General features: G+C 37.5%; 1 protein-coding gene across 1 annotated transcript in view; it reads left to right on the top strand.

The window, feature by feature from the left end:
• The first annotated feature begins 9,335 nt into the window (after positions 1-9,335).
• Positions 9,336-21,421, top strand: part of CCDC158 (coiled-coil domain containing 158) — a 65,425-nt gene continuing 53,339 nt past the window's right edge. The window contains exons 1-7 of the mRNA XM_084881036.1: positions 9,336-9,412; positions 13,611-13,750; positions 16,029-16,246; positions 17,554-17,663; positions 17,778-18,105; positions 18,455-18,531; positions 19,609-19,719. Of these exons, the coding sequence (XP_084737162.1) occupies positions 13,684-13,750; positions 16,029-16,246; positions 17,554-17,663; positions 17,778-18,105; positions 18,455-18,531; positions 19,609-19,719 (911 nt within the window). The 5' untranslated portion in view covers positions 9,336-9,412; positions 13,611-13,683. The remainder of the gene's footprint in view (positions 9,413-13,610; positions 13,751-16,028; positions 16,247-17,553; positions 17,664-17,777; positions 18,106-18,454; positions 18,532-19,608; positions 19,720-21,421) is intronic.

Genomic DNA, 21,421 nt, shown 5'->3' on the forward strand with positions numbered 1-21,421 from the left:
GCGGCCGCCGCGCCCGCCGCGCCCTTGCGCGGAGGCGCCGGTCCCGTAGGATGAGGAGTTGGTTGCAGGTACAGAGGCCGCCCCGGCCCGGGAGCGGGGGAGCGCGGGGGCCCGGAGGCCCCGGACGTCCCGGAGCAGCGCGTCTTCCTTTCTGACCCTCCCAGACCTCGGTGTTGGTGGATTTACCAGGATGTGGATTTCGGGGATCGCAGGACGCCCCTGGGGCAGTGGCTGTAACTCCGGGACCACCGGGCCATGTGCAAAGTATTCGATTTGGGGCGGGGGACGGGGAGGGGAGAAAGATCCGGATCCGTGGATCCGGGCACAACATTGCTGTCCCCTCCGGTTGCTGCCAGCCCCCGGCGGGCGGGAGGCCCTGGAGGTCAGGGGAGGGTCTGGCCTGGGACAGTCACCAGCCCCATCCCACCTGCGGGTGTAGTGAGGGCCGTGCAGGCCCTGGAGCGGCCGGTGAGTCTGGCTCCGCCCTGCTGTCAGCACCCATCAGACATGAGCTGCCAAATGAGTCCACCCCTTTGAACAGAACTCTGCTCCAGTCCTCTCCCAGGCTGTACCTGGTTCTGTTGGTGTACAGCAGTGTTTCCCAAACTTCTCTCGTGATGAGAATCACCTGGTGGAGTTGTTCAAATACAGATTCCTGAATCCCAACTAAGAAGTGCTAAACTAGAATTTTTGGGAACATATAGGTAAAATGTATACTTAACTAGTGCTCTAACACAGAGCAGTTACAGACTCAGGAATCGGTATTTTAACATTTCCACTAGGTGAGAAGTTTGGGAAACACTGCTGTACAGGAAGGTCGGGGGAAAGTAGAGGAGAATAAGGGGGGCTCGTTCTCATTGGGTTTTGACCGGCAACCACTTCTTACTTTGTCAGAAAAGGGCCTGCACCTTCCACGTGTCCCAGAGACCAGTTAGGTGGGACTGTTTCTCTGCGTGCAAAGTCGTGTGTGGGCGTGGGAGTGGAGGGAGAGGTCTGGCCCTCCCAGCTCTGTACCATACATTTGGGGAGGGAAACTACGGATCCTGTCGTAACGTTTTTAATCTTACACAATTATCTATCTGTGTGGTAGATAAAATGGTTTTTATGCCATAGGGATATTGTTAGATTCCCAAAATAAAACGAGGGCAGAAATCAACAATTTATTCTGTATGTGCAAAGTCTTTACTGTTTCACAAAGAGGACTCAATGACGTCCTGTATGTTTGGGTCACTCACGTTAAAACTCCACAACTTATTAAATAGGACTGCTTATGAACTGTCTGTTCCCGAACTAGATGGCCCAAAGTTATATAGTAGGCTGAGTAAGGGTCAAAAACATCAGGACCAACGCTCTGGAAACTGTAATGTTATGAGGAAAAGAAGTCTTGGCAGGTATGATTAAGTCAAAGATCTTGACATGTGGAGATTTCCCTGGGTTACCTGGGTGGGCTCAAAATGCAAGCACAAGTGTTCTTATAGGTGAGGGCAGAGGGCGATTTGATCAAAGAGGAGAATACAGGGACCACAGAGGCAGAGGTTAGAATGATGAGGCCCCAAAATTGAGTAATGCCAGCAGCCAGCAGCAGCTGGAAGAGGAAAGAAGTGGGTTTCCTAGAGCCCTGCCAACACCTTGACTTTGGCCCTGGGAGGCTGATTTTGGACTTCCGGCCTTCAGAACTGTAAGAGAATAAGTGGCTATTGTTTTAAGCCACCACGCTTGTGGCAATTAGTCATGGCAATTACAGCATGACCAAATACATATGGTCATGCTTATAAGTCACATAGAATCAATCCTGTGTTGATGAATATTTTAATGCCCTCCAGCTGGGGCAGTGACAGATTTGATAATGGAGAACACCAAAAATTTTCTTAAGCCCTGTAAACCGGAAGGCAAAAATTTGAACAAGGAATTTGGTAAGGAGAAAATAAACTAGGTGCTTAGGAAAGAGGTAGTCTGGCACTTAAAGTAAAATTTTAAACTCTTGAAAGTATTTCTATTACTATATCACTGTATTTGCCCTGGTTTAGAGAATAAGGCTTGGTCCTTCACTGAGACATTATTGGAAGCCTTCATACCAAGAGTTGCAGACACCTGGGGATTGAGTCCAGCCCTGGGGAAAAGAGCAAAGCCAGAGTGCTTCTAGGAGGGGGTGTTAACATCTGGCTAAAAGCAACCTTTTAGTCATCTTGAAATGAAGACACTGTGGAGTTATCAGAGTGCACAGAGAAATCAGCGTCTCAGTTTGATTGATTTCTGGGACACAGGCTACTATTATAGTTTGCACCCCTGCTCTTGCCCCACAAACATCACAAAGAGAAGACAATTCAATTCCTTCTTGAACTGCTTTTTCGAGGTATAATTTATATACCATAAAATTCACCAATTTTAAGTATAACATCCAATGAATTTTAGTAAATTTACAGAGTTTTGCAATCATTACTGCAATTCAGTTTAAAACATTTTCATCACCCAAAAAAGCCCTTTATGCCCATTTTACAGTCAATCCCCATTCCCACCCCCAGTTCCAATACACTTTGAATCACTGGCCTACTTCAGAGTTAAGTTTTAGTCCTTCTGCTAGGCTACTCCAATGGCCTTATTATTGTCCTCTTCTCAGTATATTGTCCACCCAGCTGCTGGAGGATTATATGCCCCTGACTAAAATCCTCCAATGGCTTGCCATCGCAATGAGAATAAACCCTGAAATTCTTCATATGGCTTTTTAAAGCCCCTGTGAGCTCTACCCTCTACCAATCTCCCCAGCAACTTCTCAGGATAATTTCGGGAAGGAATTGCTTTGGGTGTGGTACACAGTTGGCTATCCATAAGTAGGCCTCTCATCCTTCCTCGACTACATGCAGCCTCCTTCCTCATCTCTCAGTGAACACTGAGCCCTTTTTATCCCAGGACTTTTTCGTCTGGTATTTCCTCTTAGGATCTTCCCTAATCCTCTGTAGGGCTAACTCTGTTTACTCATTCAGCTCAAATGTCACCTCTTCATAAAATCCTTCCCTGACCCACCCTAAGTAGTTTCAACTTCGTCTCTGTATATTGTTATTCTCATCATTGCATTTAACCATTCCCCAAATTATATTTTGATTTGTTTCTTTAGTGTCTCTCTTTCTCCATTAAACTGTAAGATTCATGAGGGTAGAAACCTGTTCTTGATCTTAAACAGCTCTATCTCTAGTATGCCTAGAAGCATTGATCATAGCAGTACAGTGAAGCATTGTAAAGCATCAAAATGCCAACAACAGTAACTAATAATTATTGAATGCTGACTATGTGCGAGGCCCTGTGCCACGTGGCTTGTATATGAATGATTTAATCGAAGTTTACTGTGTTTGATGTGGGAAGAGTAAGGGGAGCACATCCTCCAAATATTAAATGTCCTCCTCTACATTAAGTTATTTTTTTCAGAGACATTGGATAGTTTTCATTCTCTTATTATTAGGACTAGAGGCCCAATGCACGAAATTCATGAAAGGATCTTGGCCTCCACCACAGTAGCTGCCTCTGCCTCGGCCCCGCCTGCGGCCATGGCCAGGGATCTCTGCCACCTCTACCATGGCCCCTGCCCACTGCAGCTTTGTCTAGAACACATGTGTCAAACACAAGGCCCGCGGGCCAAATCCAGCCCGCCAGGCCTTGCAATGTGGCCCGCACTGCGCTGTCATCACTGCACTCCGCTGTCAGTTTATGACATTGTCAGTTTATGACTGTTCAGTAAACCATTCGGCCCGCGATTTAGGCTGGATTTTAGATTTTGGCCCCTTCTCTGATTGAGTTTGACACCCCTAGTCTAGAAGGAAGGACGTCTGGAAGGACATTCGGTCTAATTAGCATATTATGCTTTTATTATTATAGACTAGGAGCCCATTTGCAGGAAGATTCCTGCAAGCCGCTGCCACAGTGGCTCGCTGCTGCCATCTGCCCCGCCCCACCTCGCCCTGCCCTGCCCACCGCCACCACAGGTGCGGTTGTGCACCGATGCTGCCACCCGTGCTTTCCCTCTGGCAGCCACCTTACTTTCCACTTTCCCTCCCTCTTCCTTCTAAGCTGTCTTCAGTCTTCACTCCTCCCTCCCTCAGTGTATTCAAATTAACCTCCATCTTTGTTGGGTTAATTTGCATACTCGCTCTGATTGGCTGTGGGCATAGCGAAGGTACGGTCAATTAGCATTTTCCTCTCTTATTTAGTGTAGATATTTATTTTAAAGACTAGATCAATGTATATTGCCATTAGTAATCTATTATTAAACCTCATTTTCCACATCCCTAAAAACTAAACTGGAGGATTTTTCTAGGAAGAAAGACTTTAGCAGAGTCTTAAAAGAGCAGGACATGTTGAGGACACAGCAAGTAGACCTTGATTGGGGCACAGGATATGTCTGAATGGAGATGAAGTTGGAAGGTTGTTAGGCCATATCATAAAGGGTTTTGAGTTCTAGTCTTAGTTCACACCTTAATCTTTGAGCAAGACAGGACAAAAATGCTCTGATTTTAAAGGGAACTCTTAAAGATTGTGAGAAAGTGAAGCTAAAAAGATTATTTTGAGCCGAAACCGGTTTGGCTCAATGGATAGATGTCGGCTTGGGGACTGAAAGGTCCCGGGTTCGATTCCGGTCAAGGGCATGTACCTTGGTTGTGGGCATATCCCCACTAGGGGGTGTATAAAAAGAGGCAGCTGATCAATGACTCTCTCTCATCGATGTTTCTAACTATCTCTCTCCCTCTCTGTATAAAATCAATAGAATATATATATATTTTTTAAAAAGATTATTTTGAGGTATTTTATAAGGTCTGGCAAGAGTTTACTAAAGAATGAAAGAATACAAAAGAACTAAAATGAACTAAATAGCATATTCCAGGGTTTGTTCCTTATGATTTATGCGCACACTTAAGTCTTCTTTGCTGAGTTAAAAGATATTAACAGAGACAGACTCAACAGAGTATGGCTGCTAATTGGATATGGAATTTGAGTAGATGAAGAATAGATAAAGAGCCCTAGCTGGTTTGGCTCAGTGGATAGAGCATCAGCCTGCAGACTGAAGGGTCCCAGGATCGATTCTGGTCAAGGGCACATGCTTGGGTTGTGGACTCGATCCCCACCAGGGGGTGTGCAGGAATCAGCCAATCAGTGATTCTCTCTCATCATTGATGTTTCGATCTCTCTCCCTCTCTGAAATCAGTAAAAATATATTTTTTTAAAAAGACACTGAAATGTCTAACCTGGGAAGTTAGATTTATGGTGTTATCATCTGAGAACAGCCTAGAAAGCAGATTAGATGGGAATATGAAGAGACCAGATATGGTGTAAAATGAATTTAAGATGACTGTAAACATATAGGCAGAGATATTAAAAGAACATACATTCATTTAAATTTTTCTAAAGCCAGTTATTATTTTTTAAACAAATAGCATGAAACTTGATGGAAGCAGTGGAAATGTCTCTATCTGGCTTTGTTGTTGACTGAAATCACCTGGGAGAAGTCATCATATTTTTTTGGTCATCTTTTCGCAAAATGTTTTCCAGAGTAAATTATAGAATGTCCAAATTGGAGAAGATTTTAGAGATCTTTGCTTTAGAGAGGACAGCCAGTGACAGTTGTCATCCCAACAGATGCTCATCTACCTCAGCTCGGACACCTCACAAGCCTCACGAGGCACTCTAGTTTTCAGAATATCCATCTCTGTCCTGACCTAGAATCTACCTCCCTTTACTTCTAAGCATTAGTCCTAGTTCTGACCTAGAATCTACCTCCCTTTTCTTCTAAGCATTAGTCCTAGTTCTGCACCTAGAATATTGACTCTCATTTTTTTCAATGAGGCAACTATTCACTTAGATTCCACTGAGATATTCCAAAAATCCTAGTTGTTCATCATTTCAGCTCCACTTCTTAAACTTTATAGACCTATTTCTAACCCTCTCACAAAAGTTCCTCTACCTAGTAACGTTTCTAACCAAGCACAAGATCTGTTGCCTGGTCAATGCATCTCCAAGAAATAAAAGCAGATCAGAAGACATTCAGGCGGCTATATAAGTCAGTTTGGACTGTACCTGGAGGAAGATCAGGTCTGGGGATAAACATATGAAAAAGGGGGCCATGTGGCTATATGTTTACTTTGTTATCTTAATAATGCCAATGAGATCTGTACCAACAAAATTAGATTGCACTAATAGGGAGCATGTAATTGAACATGTTCTATTGTGTAAACATAGATTAGATAAGTGCCATAAAAATATACTTTCATAAATAAAATAAGCCCAAAGGAAAAAAACTTAAAGGTTTGTATTGCTGTTGTTGTATATATGTGTTTTGGGTGCTGTCGGATCTTAAGTGTTGAAAATGAACTTGTGAATTGAAATTTTTGAAAATAATAAATTTCATCTAATGAAATATATATTAATAAGCATACTTTAAAATATTTTGTTTTTTTCAGGTATTAATAGGATAAGTGAAAATAAGAATATCCAGATATTAAGGTATCTCTTGTTTTATTTTTGTACTTAAGAATTGTGAACATAAACAACTATATACTTTATTATATCTATATTTGATCTGTCTTAGAAACCGAAGCCTTGAATTTGATGAATTTCTAGGCTGGAATATCTAAGATAAAGCCACAAGGGCTATATCTGTGGTTTTCAAACTCTGCTCAGTGGAGCCTTCTGTTTTCCATTATGATGTCTCGGGGCATAGAGGAGAGTGTGTAGTAGGGATTCTAAAGATTTAAATAAAGATTTCTACTGCCTAAAAAAGTTTGAAAAACACAACTTTAACCTTATCTAGTAATGGTGGAAATTGAGGCTCAGAGATATGTAAAAATTTGCCCCTGCTCTCACAGTTAACTAATGACAGAATTAAGTTTTCTGATTCGAAGTTCTGTACTTCTGTTCTGCCTCCTTCCAAGATGGTATTTTGTACTGATGAAATATGATCTTAAATAGCTTAATTCTATATTACATTAATATAGTTCCTGTGTTCACTCAATGCGTTCTAAATCCACTTTCTTTTCTATTAGTAGAACTATATGAAATAATAAATTTCATCTAATGAAATATATATTAATAAGCATACTTTAAAATGTTTATTATGGAATTGAGTTAGTATATTATTGTTATTCATGTTTTACTGTCCTATTATGTGATACTATATACTTATTGATTGAAGTAAGGACCATATTAAGGCTGCTCATGAGTTATCTTAGTTAACTCTTATTCTTTTCAGTTATACACTCTTTATCTTTATGTCTTATGGAGGTTAAATATTGTTTTCAAGATCACAGAGCTAGTGGATCACAGAGCCAGGATTTAAACCCTAACAGGCACTGACAACATCTAGAGAGAAAGAATGCAATTGAGAAAACAGACACTAAAATGAATATGAAGTTAATAAGCAATTAACATTAGCTCAAGCAGTGAAGTGATGGTCATTAATGTTCTTATATTTATGTGATATGTTATTGGGATCAATCTTGGGGAACTTTAGAATTTCCTAAGGAAAATACACCTGCAGACTGGTTCTGTGAGATTATGGATCAATGTTATAAAGTCTCAATAAGGTGGGAATGCAGATTGGTGCAGCCACTGTGGAAAACAGTATGGAGTTTCCTCAGAAAACTAAAAATGGAACTCCCACTTGACCCAGTGAACCCACTTCTAGGAATATATCCCAAGAAACCAGAAACACTAATCAGAAAGGATATAAGTACCCCTATGTTAATAGCACAATTTACCATAGCCAAGATTTGGAAGCTGCCTATGTGCCCATCAGCAGATGAGTGGATTAAAAACTATGGTACATCTACACAATGGAATACTTTGCTGTGGTAAAGAAAAAAAAAAGAGAAAGAAAGAAAAGAAAAGAAAAGAAGAAATTCTTACCATTTGCAACAGCATGGATGAAACTGGAGAGCATTATGCTAAGTGAAATAAGCCAATCAGAGAAATATAAATATCACATGATATCACTCATTTATGGAATATAATAAACAATATAAACTGGTGAACAAAAGCAGATCCAGAGACAGAGAAGCATCGATCAGACCATCGAAACTCAGAGGGAAGGGACGGGAGTGGAGGGGTAAAGGGGAGAAGTCAACCAAAGGACTTGTATGCATACATATAAGCCTAACCAATGGACACAGACAACAAGCGGGTGAGAGCATGAGTTGGGGGTTTGGGGGGGGGGGTAATGGGGAGATAAGGATACATATGTAATGCCTTAATGAAATAAAATAAAAATATCTCCAAAAATTGGGGGGAAATCCCAATAGGGGATAATCACATAGCCACCTTGGTCTTTTGGAAGCCAGGAGAAGGCTTCTCTGGAAGATAGAATGGTTTGGCATTCTATGGGCTTGAGTCATTAGCTGATTAACATAACACAGGTTATAAGTCATCTGTACCCAATCAAAATAGAGCATAGATTCTAAGTCAACTTACTATAGAGACAGTGACATTCTATCATGGTCACGGGAGAGGTCCACATTGAGTAGTCATAGGCAATCAGGTTGAGGATTGTTCTCATTGGGGAAAGGATAGCCACACAGCCACCTTGGTCTTTTGGAAGCCAGGAGAAGGGGTAAGAACCCAGGAGACACTTTAAAGCCCTTTAACTCAACTGTATAACAAACAAACAAAAAAAAGTCTGTACACTGTTTTCCTCCGAAAGTCCTCTTGTTGTGGTCTGTGGTTTCTAAGGTCTTTTCTGCAACATTCCAATGGAATAACCAAGGTAGAATCTTTACCTAGCTATTACTTGTCAGAAATATAAGGCTCCTTTCACTGGGAATCTGGTCACAATTTTAAATCAGGCAGAATTGTTCAGAATTAATCTTGGGCATTACTAGAAGAGGCCACGATCTCATCTTTGTACTTTACTCAGAGATTTAAACAAATACAATGTAAATTCATCTTATGTTACCCATTATAAAAAGTATAGCGTTTTAACAATTTATGATTTATTAAGGTTAAAAACTTAAAAACTTTTTTTTTCTTTTTACCAGAAATCCTTAATATTTTAGTAAGACTTATGCCTGAAATCAGGTATAATGTTTTAGTTCTTAAAGTGTAATGAAATTAGAGGAACACTGAATTATTTGACCAAACTGAGGATTTGGTCAATCTAAAATAGTGAAAATCCGAATTCAAGTATTTTTAAAAGAGATTTCCTATTGTAAAGTTCATAAAATAAAGGTGGCATTGGCAAATAGAAGTACTAGTCATTTTCTTTACAAATAAATGTTGTTTTATAATTATTGTTTAACTAAATCGAAGCTTTCTTTTTTAAACTATTAATTTTCCAAGAAAAATATTTCCTCTGAAGGTCTGCTACTCTTCAATAGGCTGCTGTCTATGCGTGGATACTGAATTAATGAGTTTATTTCATTCATCATCTTATACCAAAGTAAGTAAATGTAGTTTCCATATCAGGATATTCTAAAGTCAAAACTCCTTTCTTCTTTTCTCTCTTTTCCAACTACTAGTTCCAGTTCTGCTTATCTTGCTCATAGGTTCTGTTTCATGCTTGATACCAAAAACTTTAGTATTAAGCAAAATGGATTAGGGTATGATTGCCCAACACTGGCTATATAATTCTGCCTGTCCTCATTCCTTTATGCTTTTGATCTATCTCTAATTTGTGATAATAACATTGCTCAGTAATTTGAATTGTCTTAGTGTTTTTCATCATACTGAAGAATCCCCAAATGCATCATTTTAGTGGGTAAGTAAAAGTATACACTATACATTCATGATAAAACTTGTTTAAATGAGGGTTTTTCCCCCAAATAACAATCTCTTCTATTTAGAACATTTAAGTTGCCTAGCGATCTTGACTAACATTATTATAATTCTTGACAGAACATCTCCATACCTACTACTTATTTGCTAAAATTATAGTATGAAACATATTAAGGAAGAATTTATCCAATTGTAGTTTTGGCAGATTGCATCTCAGTAATCAAAAGGGAGAAACTGTGAGTGAAATAAAAAGGAATTCTGTTCAATAAAATTCCCTTCAGCTCACAGGTTTAAAAAAAAAATCTTTTAACCCTATGCTTACAATTATGAATTAACGTAAAAATGATAAACAGTATATTATATGTGATGTTCCTCTCTCTGTCACTTTGATGGTTTATGTCTATATATTTTGTATTGTTTTCTTTTTTTTTTTTTTTAAAGAATCAGGATTCTGATTCATTACTTTTATCTATTTTTCTGTTTTCTACCTCATTAATTTCTGCTTTTATCTTTATTGTTTCCTAGCATGTGCTTTCTTTTGTTTTACTTTTAATCTACCTTTTTGTGTTAGAAATTTAAATCACTTATTTTCATTCTTTCACTTTTGAAATAGAAATTTAAGGCTAGAAACTTTCCTCTTTTCACTACTTAAATGTTTAGATACTGATGTGGAGGTTTTCATTGGCATTATTTTTCAGAAATTCTTTAATTTCTGATCTTATCACACAATTTATGTTTTGTCTAAGTGATTGTGTTATATCGGACAATTAGAAGTAATATCTTTATTACAGAATGTGCCTTTTACCTTGAAGTGCCCTTTGTCTTATATACTGTTCTTCACCTTGAAGACTTTTTGGTCTAGAATCAGGATTTTAATCCAGGCTTTCTTATTGTTTTCATTTATCTGGCAAATCTTTATCTATCACTGTACTAGAATCAGTGCCTTGTAAGTATCCTTTTGTGTATAATATAGAGTTTAATTTTTTTAAGAGTCTATTTGAAAATCCTTTTATTTGAATTGGCAAGTTAAGTTTCTTCATGTTTATTGACATGACTGTTATATTTGGCCTAAATTCTATCATATTATCTTTCTCTAAAAGCAATAAATTAAAAAGAAATAAAACTTGTGATATTATTATTACATTATTATTTTGTGTGTAATTACTGTATTATATTCTATTTGCAGTATTTGTTTGGTGTTTCTTCCTTATTTTTTCTTTTTAAAATTCTTTTGCCACTGAGAAGTTTTTTTTATTCTAGTGATTACCTTTGCAGTAATATATTTTTAAAAAATATATTTCATTGCTTTTTTACAGAAAGGAAGGAAGAGGAATAGAGAGCTAGAAACATCAATGAGAGAGAAACATCGACCAGCTGCCTCCTGCACATCCCCTACCAGGGATGTGCCCCGCAAGCAAGGTACATGCCCTTGACCTGTATTGAACCTGGGACCTTTCAGTCCACAGGCCAACGCTCTACCCACTGAGCCAAACTGGGTTTGGCTGCAGTAATATTTTTATAGTGCACTTATAAACTCCTTTTTTCCTTATTTAATTTGTCAATTTTAAATGGTATCTTTTGACAATCATGTTTTAGTCTCAATTCTGCAGTTGAATATTTATATGTTCATCACAAATTGTTTTGTAAAGTTTCCCAGTCATCTTCTTTTTTAATGTTTGTCTTTATCTTTATTCCAAATTTTAGTTTGAAAAATTAAAAACCTACAGAAAACCCAAAAGATTTCCACCAGGAGTTAAGACTTCGCCACACTTGCCAGTTGTCTTCTGGTTGGATGAAGCTTCACCCTCTCTAGAGATTCCTCAGAAGGGCACCTGTGTACAGTGTATAGTCAAAACCATTTTTCTATGGCTTCGAATCTTTCAAAGGAGATCCTGGCTGCATATAATATCTTATCTCAGTTTTTATGCGCTTTCCTTATATTTCTTTAAAATGCTGCTTTATAGTTGCCTTGCTTTGTATTGTTGTTTTTGAGTAATCTGATGCTATTGTAATCCTCTTGCCTTTGAAAAGTAGTTCATCTTTTTTGCCTGAAGGCCCTGAGGATTTTTTCATTGTCTTTAAAATATTATTGTTTTACTAGGATATGTTTCAGAGTTGATCATTCTATGTTGATTTTCCCAAGTATGAAAAATGTATAAATTCAGGTCTTCCTTTATTTCTAGGAGACTTTCTTGGATTATAGTTTTAAATAGTAGTTCTGCATCATGGTTTTGATTTTCTTCTTCAGGGACACCAATTATGTTCATTCTCCTTTGCTTATCTTTCATTTCATTCACTTCTTCTCTCACCCAATTTATGTATTTGTCTTAGTTCTCATTCTCTTGGTTGTTTTCCTGATTTTCTTCATGCCTTTATTAACTTTTTAGTACAATCCATCCTCTCTCGTGTACTTTGTTATTTGGTGTTAATTTCTAATATAATTTTGTCTTTTTCTACCTTGTTTCATGACTTCAACCAGCTCTCATTTAATTTCCTTATGTTTGTTTGCTAGTTTTATTTGTTTCTTATTCATTTCTCTTGTTAAGTTTTACATTTCTGATTTAAGGGTGATTTTTTATATCCCTAAATGCTTGTTTGAGAATATTTAGTTCAGTTTGGATTGTTGTGTTAATTTTCTTTGAATTCATGTTTGTTGGTGGGGCAGCAAGTGGATGGGGAGGTAAGGACAATTTTTAACCAGCAGAAAAGATTTTATTAGCATTTTCTTACATTTTGTAGTAGTTTTGTATGGATGAGGTCTGCTTTTGTCTATTTCTGTTCATTTTGTGAACAGGATTCCTAGTTTGAGAGTGTCCTCTTCCGGGCAGTTTCTTTTATGGATGGTGATGGTGGAATGAGGGGTAGAAGGAGAGTTGGCATATCTTGCTTTCTTTTTGTATGTGATGGAATTTCCTCCTTTTCCTTTCTACTATGTCTTCAGTGGCGATCACCTCTTCTCTCCATATATGATTCTCCCCCGAAACACTGCTTCTCTGAGGCTGCTATTTCTGGCTCCTGCACACTTTCAAGCCGTTAAGGCATAGCCAGGGCTATGGTTTCAAGTTCCAACTTTTGCTTAGTGTCTCAGCTTTTTTATTATTCACTTTCTTTTGTCTGTTCTTATTCTCATCCATCTGCTCCTTTTGATCATCTCCTCTCCCATCCTCCATACCCTCGGGCTTACAGTGGTGGGAGGCAGACAGTGGGAGAAACTTTGGGAAATAATTTTCCTCTGCTTGCAAATAATTTGAAGGTTATGGTATTCCCTGTCTACTGGAGATACAGAAGGGGTCCATGTGGCTTTATTTATTTGTTCCCTTTGTTGATTTTATGGTTATTTTAATAAAAGTAGGGAGAGCTTTGGAATCAGACCACCACCATTGTTGTCCAGATTCAGACGTCCCCTCTTGGCCTAATCTAAAATTATGAGCACTATTTGATATCAAAGAAGTTTTTCAGTTTATAATTTTCTGGTTAGTGACTTTTTTTAAAGCTAATTTGTGACTTTTTTTTTTACTAAGGAGATATTTTCTTCCAGTATTTGATAATGTAACTTTATGAAAGAGACTTGAGAGAAAAACCTCTTTTCCCGATTAGAGTTTTAATTATTATAATAACTAAAGTATTAGAGTGTTTTGTTTTTTTTAGGTTTTCTTTAATAATCCTGTTGGCCATCAAAATCAACACTTTTTACAATACGATTCTATTAATTTTTAAATTTTATATAATACATTTTTTTGTATAAATATTTTCCTGATGAAAAATTATTACTAAATTTCAAATGTGAACAAAGTTAATCCCATTTCAATAAATATTTTTACATTATACCTTATCAACAAATATTGAATCCCTGTCTTTTATAGATAAGAACTAAAAGAACCTAACAGTGAAGCATTCATATTTCAAGATCTCTAAGAAGAGGCAGCAATATTTAATATGGAAAAAAAACCTTGTGAATCACATAGTGAAGATTTATCAAGTAGTGGCATCGCATCCAATGGAGGTATATGTTCTTTATAAAACAAAGTGGGGAAAATAGAATTAAGCAGTTTAGTATTCATTCAAGCTACTGCTTTTAGTATGCTTAACTGTTCAGCACAGACCTTGGCCATAATGTTTTTGATATTCTGTATAAGTCTACTTTTTGAGAAATTGTTTACTCTTTTAAAATAACATATCTTTTTCTTTTTTTTTTTTTTTTAGCATATGTTAACATTACTTTTTGGCTTAGAAATTGTTTTCATGTTGAGCAACTTCAACACATTCAATGTTTCCCTAAACACCTTATCTTCCTTCATTGACTCTAAGGCAGAATTCTGTATCATTTTGACTTCTTTTCTCTTACCAACACTCACAGCCAGTCAGTTACTAAGTCTTGCTCCTTCTATTCACAGAAATGTATCTCAAATTCTGATGTGTAGTCTTTTTGTTGGTATTATTTTTCAGAAATTTTTTAATTTCTGTTCATATAACACAATTTATATTTTATCTAAATGGTTGTTATAACAATTAGAAGTAATATCTTTTTAAAAATATATTTTTTATGGATTCTAGAGAGGAATGGAGAGGGAGAGAGAGATAGAAACATCAATGATGAGAGAGAATCATTGATTGGCTGCCTCCTGCACATGCCCTACTGGAGATCAAGCTCACAACCCAGGCATGTGCCCTTGACCAGAATCAAACTTGGGCACCTTTAGTCCACAAGCTGATGTTCTAGCCACTGAGCAAAACTGGCTAAGGATAGAAGTAATATATTGTGGAATGTGCCTTTTAACTTTAAATGCACTTTATCTATTTAATACTAGAGGCCCAATGCATGGATTTGTGCACTAGTGGGATCCCTCACCCTTGCCTGCGGGTATCAGTCTGACATCCCCTGAGGGGATTGCTAAAGGGTGCACAAATCCCTGTACTGAGCCTCTAGTATGCATATAAGATCTTTGGTTAATCTCTCCCTCCCCTCCTTCTTCCCACCTTTCCTCTGAGATTCATCAGTCTGTTTCCATGCCTGTGCATTGAGTGTCTGCTCCCTGGTGGCCAGTGCATGTCATAGTTACTAGTTGAATGGTCGAATGGTTGGCTGGTTGCTTAGGCTTTTATATATATAGATTCTTTGGTCTGGAAATAATTGTCCATGGTTCTTGACACCATTCTTTGGACTGCTGGGTCTGACTTCTAGTCCTTCTTTTGCATGAAAGATAGCATAAATTTTCAGCTAAGTGCTTTTCACAGCCTGCTTATGGATGGCCTCTTACCATCGCACACTGTCTCTGTTCCTTAGTGCAAGTCAGCAGTGTGTCTTGAATATAATTCTCCAAAACCTCTATGGGTTTTCTGTGAATATTCCTGGGTTTCACTCTTTTGGTTTTTCCTTTTAACTCATTGGTATTTCCTTAGAGCACTCCTCTTGATCCTCTTCCCTTTTCACTCCATATACTATCCCTAGATGATTCCATTGATGCCAAGGATTTGCTAGAATTCATATGCTGATAATTCCCAAATCCCAATCTCTGAAGCAAAAATTCACTCCTGAACTTCAGGTCCATGTTCAGTATTTGCAAACCAAACATCCTCCTTGGATGTTGCTGAAGCCCAAAACCCAAGAAAAATACTTGACACTTTCCTCTCATTTACTTTTCACATGTATTGCTCAAATCCATGCTTTTGATTTTATCACCACTGCTCTCTCCTTTAGGGCACACTCTTGCTATTTCTTGCCTGCATCATTGAAAGCCTTTTCCTATGTGGATTCTCTAACTTCCATTTTATCCCAGTCAATGCATTCTCCACACTGAAGCCAGAGAGCTTTTTCAAAACACATATCTACTTATATTGACCCCCTACTTTCAAATCATTTAGTGATTCCCCAGCACTTTCAAGATGAATCCAAACTCCCTGGTATGACCCCACAAGGCCTTTCATGATCTATCCTACATTTTCATTTTCATACCTGGCCACTACTTTACTTTCACCCAGAATATGCCATGCCAATAATTATGGTGTTCCCACTATCTGGAATGCCCTTCCTTCTCTTGTCCTCCAGACAAGGTTCATTCAGCTCAAGCATCACTCGATCACCATCAGGTAAAACTCCCTCCTTCTTCCTGATCTGCTCCTTCTTTTTACCATGTGCTCCTCTCTCAGAGGTACTTTCACTTGTCTATTTGCCTCAGGAGACCTTGAGCTCCTTTAAAGTACAATAAGGGAATCACCTAGGATAATGATTGCCACAAAATGATTTTAGTAATAAGCTAATTAATTAATTCTTTATTATTTAGGTTCTTCAAGTCCATTTTTTATGTCACCTATACGTGGTACAATAATTGAAAACACATCAGCAACTGGGATGGTGACACAAATTCCCTTCTTCCCTAAATATGAAGTAGAACCTGATCCTCACAGGAAAGTCATCCCTTACCCTGGAAAAGAGCACATTGAACGTGTTTTGGAGGAATATTCACATCAAGTCAAAGATTTGCAGAAAAGACTAAATGAAGTGAGTTGCAATCTTTTCTTTCAGTGCCTGATGCCAGTTTGGGAAGATAGTGAGGCACAATGCCTTGGAATAGAACCTAAACTTTCTAGAAGAAAAACTTAATGGATTTATTGGTTAAACTTGCTAATTAAGCCTATGCCTTCTATTTCAGTATTAAAAGTTGGATTAATGAAAAGTCTACATACTAACTTCTGGGGATATATCCTAAGAACTTAAAACACCAATTCAAAAGAATATATGCACCCCTATATTCATAGCAGCATTGTATACAATAGCCAAGATCTGGAAATAGTCCAGGTGCCCATCAGTAGATGAGTGGATAAAAAAGCTATGGTATAGCCCTAGCTGGGTGTCTCTGTCAGTTGGAGTATCATCCCATACATCAAAAGGTTGTGGGTTTGATTTCTGGTCAGGGCACATACCTCAGTTGCAGGTTTGATCCCCATCAAGGCGCATATGGGAGGCAACCAATTGATGTTTCTCTCTCACATTTATCTCTTCTTTCTTATTCTTTCTCTCCCTCCCCCTCTCTTGCTCTCTCCCTTCCCATCTCTTCTCTAAAATCGATAAAAACATATCCTTGGTGATGATTAAAAAGAGAAGTTGTGGTATATTTACACAATGGAATACTACATGGCTGCAAAAAAGAAGGAAATTTTACCCTTGGAGACAGCATAGATGGATCTGGGGAGTATTGTACTAAGTGAAATAAGCCAGTCAGAGAAAGACAAATACTATATTATCTCACTTATATGTGGAATCTAAAGAACAAAATAAGCTGACAAACAAAATAGAAACAGAGGCATGGATATATTTAGAACAGACTGACAGATGTCAGAGGGGAGGCGGTCTGGGTAGAGGTGTGTAAAGGTGTGTGTGTGTGTGTGTGTGTGTGTGTATGTGTGTGTGAAATGGGGGCATCTGCTGTAATAGTGTCAACAATAAAAATAAAGTTAAAAATTAATAATATATAGATTTTGGAAATTACTGGCTGTCAGGAACTATGTTCCTAATGAAGACTAATTTAACAATAATCAGATGGTGTATTATAAAATTGTACACCTGAAACCTAGATAATTTTATTAACTGGAGGCCCAACGCACAAAATTTGTGCAAGGGGCTTGGCTTTCACAGCTGCTGCAGCTTGCCTCAGCCCTCACAGCCCTGGCTTTGTCCTGGAGGTCATTGGAAAGGTCGTTCGGCTGTCCAGTGTAATTAGCATACTATGCTTTTATTATTATAAATGATATCCCAATAAGTTTAATTAAAAAGAAAAGACTAATTTGCATGGCATTCTATTTTTCCAGAGCAATGAATTGCATGAGAAACAGAAGTTTTACTTAAGGCAGTCAGTCATTGACTTACAAACAAAACTTCAAGAGATGCAAATGGAGAGAGATGCCATGGTGGACATCAGGTTGGGATTTGTTACCTGAGATTATTTTAGAGCTTTACTCTTTGCAGTGTATTACTACTTGTGTGATTATGAATTTCATCAATATTGTTTTTTTCTCTTTTATTTATTTCATAGGCGCAGGGAGAGTCAGTCCCAGGAAGATTTAAGAAATCAGCTTCAAAATACAGTTCATGAACTTGAAGCTGCTAGAAGCCTTAAGGAGGACATGCTGAATGATAGCAACACACAGATAGAGCAGCTAAGAAAGATGATGCTTAGTCATGAGGGAGTGCTTCATGAAATCCGATCAATCCTAGTTGACTTTGAACAAGCCTCAGGCAAGAAAATAAATGAACACGACAGCCTGTCTACCATCCACTTCCGCAACATGGGCTCAGCTATTAGTAAAATCCTAAGAGAATTAGACACAGAGATTTCTTATCTTAAAGGGAGGATATTTCCAGTAAGTGGTGAGAACACTACTTCAATTTTATATTAAAATTTATTAAGACAATAGTATTAGGCATATAATTTTTTAAATTCTTAAAAGTAAGTTCTCATTTTTGTACTCTAAAATAATGGAGTTGCTTCCACAATGAACTCTTATAATAAAGGGAACTAGCTTGATTGACCTATAAAGCTTCGTGAGAGTAAAGCTAAAATAAAAGATTAATAAAATACAGTGTTAGAATGTATCCAGTTTAAGTATTACTTCTATTTGCATCTTTTTAAAGCATTCCGTCAGTTGAAAATCTATAAATCTTCCAAGCTTAAAGTTACTGGTTTCTAAATCCATATCTCTTTATAACCAGGTAGAGGATCAGCTTGAAGCACTGAAATCTGAATCACAGAACAAAATAGAAATGCTTCTTCAACAGCATCAAGATAGGTAAGTGCCTGAGTGATCTAGAAAGTCACAAGGAAACTACACCACAGGTCTCCAGTCTCTCATCAATAATTGCAAAATCTAAAAAGCTCTGAAACACATAAATTTGTTTTTCATAGGTTTGTGGTGAATTGTTAAAGAAAAAAAAAGTATCCTGACACTTGTTAAAACAATAGGGAAGGCCCAGCCAGCATGGCTCAGTATTTGAGCATCAACCTATGAAGCAGGAGGTCACGGTTCAATTCCTGGCCAAGGCTTATGCCTGGGTAGCAGGTTCAATCCCCAGTGTGGATCCTGCAAGAGGCAGCCAATCAATGATTCTCTTTCCCTCTCCTTTCTTCTCTGAAATCAATAAAAATATATTAACACACACACACACACCACAAAACAGTAAGGAAGATTTTATTCAAAACTATTGGAAATAGGAGTTCCCATTAAAGAAAAATCAGGCTCAACTGCTAGAACAAGCCAGGATTCATAGCAAGAAGCAGGGTGAGGGGGTCATCGGGTGGAAATTGCCAAGAGGATACATCAAGGGTGAGGGGATTCTCACTAAACTAAGCAAGATTCTTACCAAACCCAGGCATTTTAAGGAGGTGGACGGAGGCAGGAAGGCCTAATTAAGAAGCAGGCCCAGAGGAGCTGGACTAAAGTTTGGTCAGGAGAAAGCGTTTGTCACTCATTTGTTGGCAAATCTGACCTGAGCTAATGTAAAGCTTTTTATCATCTTTATGATTTAGTGAATATTTTAAAGCCTGTTATTGCATTAGAAATATGTTTGGCCTATAGGTTACTTCCCCAGACCTCTCTGGGGATGTCATATAATATATAGTCCTTATAATTTATTACCTTTTGTAAAATTTTTTTTAAATTCTGAATTCTAAAACCTAGTTGGTCCCCAAAGGATTTAGATAAAGGACTCTATATCTTACTTAGACACTGGTAATAAAAAGAGCAGCATATTCAAAGCCAAAACAAAATTTGAGAGTATTGAAAATTATTTGCATAATTTACATGCATAATCTTCTATATCAAATAGCAATCCCCACTTTTTTTTTTTTTTTTTTTTTTTTTTTACAGGATTGAGCAGTTAATAAGGGAACATGAAATAGAAACAACAGGACTCACTGAGAAGGCTAGCAGTGCTCGAAGCCAAGCCAATAGTATTCAAAGTCAACTGGAAATCATTCAGTATGTGTGTGCTAGGGGTTTGAAATTGAGTCATAATCTTCATTTTAAGTTTATTTTCTGCTTTGAGTGTTTTTTAAATTGTTTAATAATTGAATTCACAAGAAAGTAAAACTTTTCTAACATTTAAGTTAATAGAAAAGATACTTAACATATAGGTAATGTTATATGACCATATCAGGAGTATTATTATAAATATATATTTGGACCTTTTGGGATTGGATGTTTTAAATATTGTTCATATTGTAATTGACAGTATAAAAAACATATGTGTATAAATATATATAAATTAAAAGTATAAAATTATATAAATCATTTTATAATTTGAGATTATGTGTTGAAACTTTATATGGACATTTTCAATTATACACAAACGTAAAGAGAGAAGAGTTTCATGAACTCCCATCTACACATCACATAACTTTAATAGTTAACAGTTTTGAGATTTTTTTTTCTTTTTTTAAAATTCTTTATTGATTAAGGTATTACATATGTGTTCTCCTCCTCCTCCTCTTCCTCCTCCTCCTCCTCCTTCTCCTTCTTCTCCTCCTCCTTCTCCTCCTCTTCCACCTCCTCCTTCTCTTCCTTCTTCTCCTTCTTCTTTTCAAGAAGACCCTTTAACATTTCATGTAATAATGGTTTGGTGGTGATGAACTCCTTTAGCTTTTTCTTGTCTGTGAAGCTCTTTATCTGACCTTAAATTCTAAATGATAGCTTTGCTGGGTAGAGTAATATTGGTCACAGGTCCCTGCTTTTCATCACTTTGAACATTTCTTGCCACTCCCTTCTTGCCTGCAAAGTTTCTGTTGAGAAATCAACTGACAATTACATGGGCACTCCCTTAAAAGTAACTGCCTTTCTCTTATTGCTTTTAAGATTCTTTCTTTGTCTTTAACCTTTGGTATTTTAATTATGATGTGTCTTGGTGTGGGCCTCTTTACGTTCATCTTGTTTGGGACTCTCTGTGCTTCCTGGACTTGTATGTCTGTTTCTTTCATCAGATAGGGAAAGTTTTCTGTCGTTATTTTTCAAATAGATTTTCAGTTTCTTGTCCCTCTCTTCTCCTTCTGGCACCCCCATGATGTGAATGGTGGTACATTTGAAATTGTCCCATAAGCTCCTTACACTTTCTTCATATTTTTTTATTCTTTTTTAAATTTTTGCTGTTCTGATTGGGTGTTTTTTGCTTCCTCATATTCCAAATGCTGATTTGATTCTTTTTTTTCCTCTTAAATATATTTTATTGATTTTTTATAGGGAGGAAGAGAGAGGGACAGAGAGCCAGAAACACTGATGAAAGAGAAGCATCGATCAGCTGCCTCCTGCATACCCCCTGCCCCCCACTGGGGATGTGCCCACAACCAAGGTACATGCTCTTGACCGGAATCGAACCTGGGACCCTTGAGTCTGCAGGCTGATGCTCTATCCACTGAGCCAAACCGGTCAGGGCTGATTTGATTCTTGGCATCCTCTACTCTGTTGTTGATTCCCTGAAAATTATTCTTTATTTAAGTTAGTATATACTTCAGACTGGTCCTTTTTTATGTTGTTTAAATTCCCACTAAGTTCCTTGAGCATTCTTATAACCATTGTTTTGAATTCTAAATCTGGTAGTTTGCTTGCTTCCATTTCATTTAGTTCATTTTCTGGAGATTTCTTCTCTTCTTTCATTTGCAACATGATTCTTTACATTCGGCTGCTTTCC

The sequence above is a fragment of the Pipistrellus hanaki genome (assembly GCF_964339955.1).
Source record: "Pipistrellus hanaki genome assembly, chromosome: 1".
Classification (NCBI taxonomy): domain Eukaryota; kingdom Metazoa; phylum Chordata; class Mammalia; order Chiroptera; family Vespertilionidae; genus Pipistrellus; species Pipistrellus hanaki.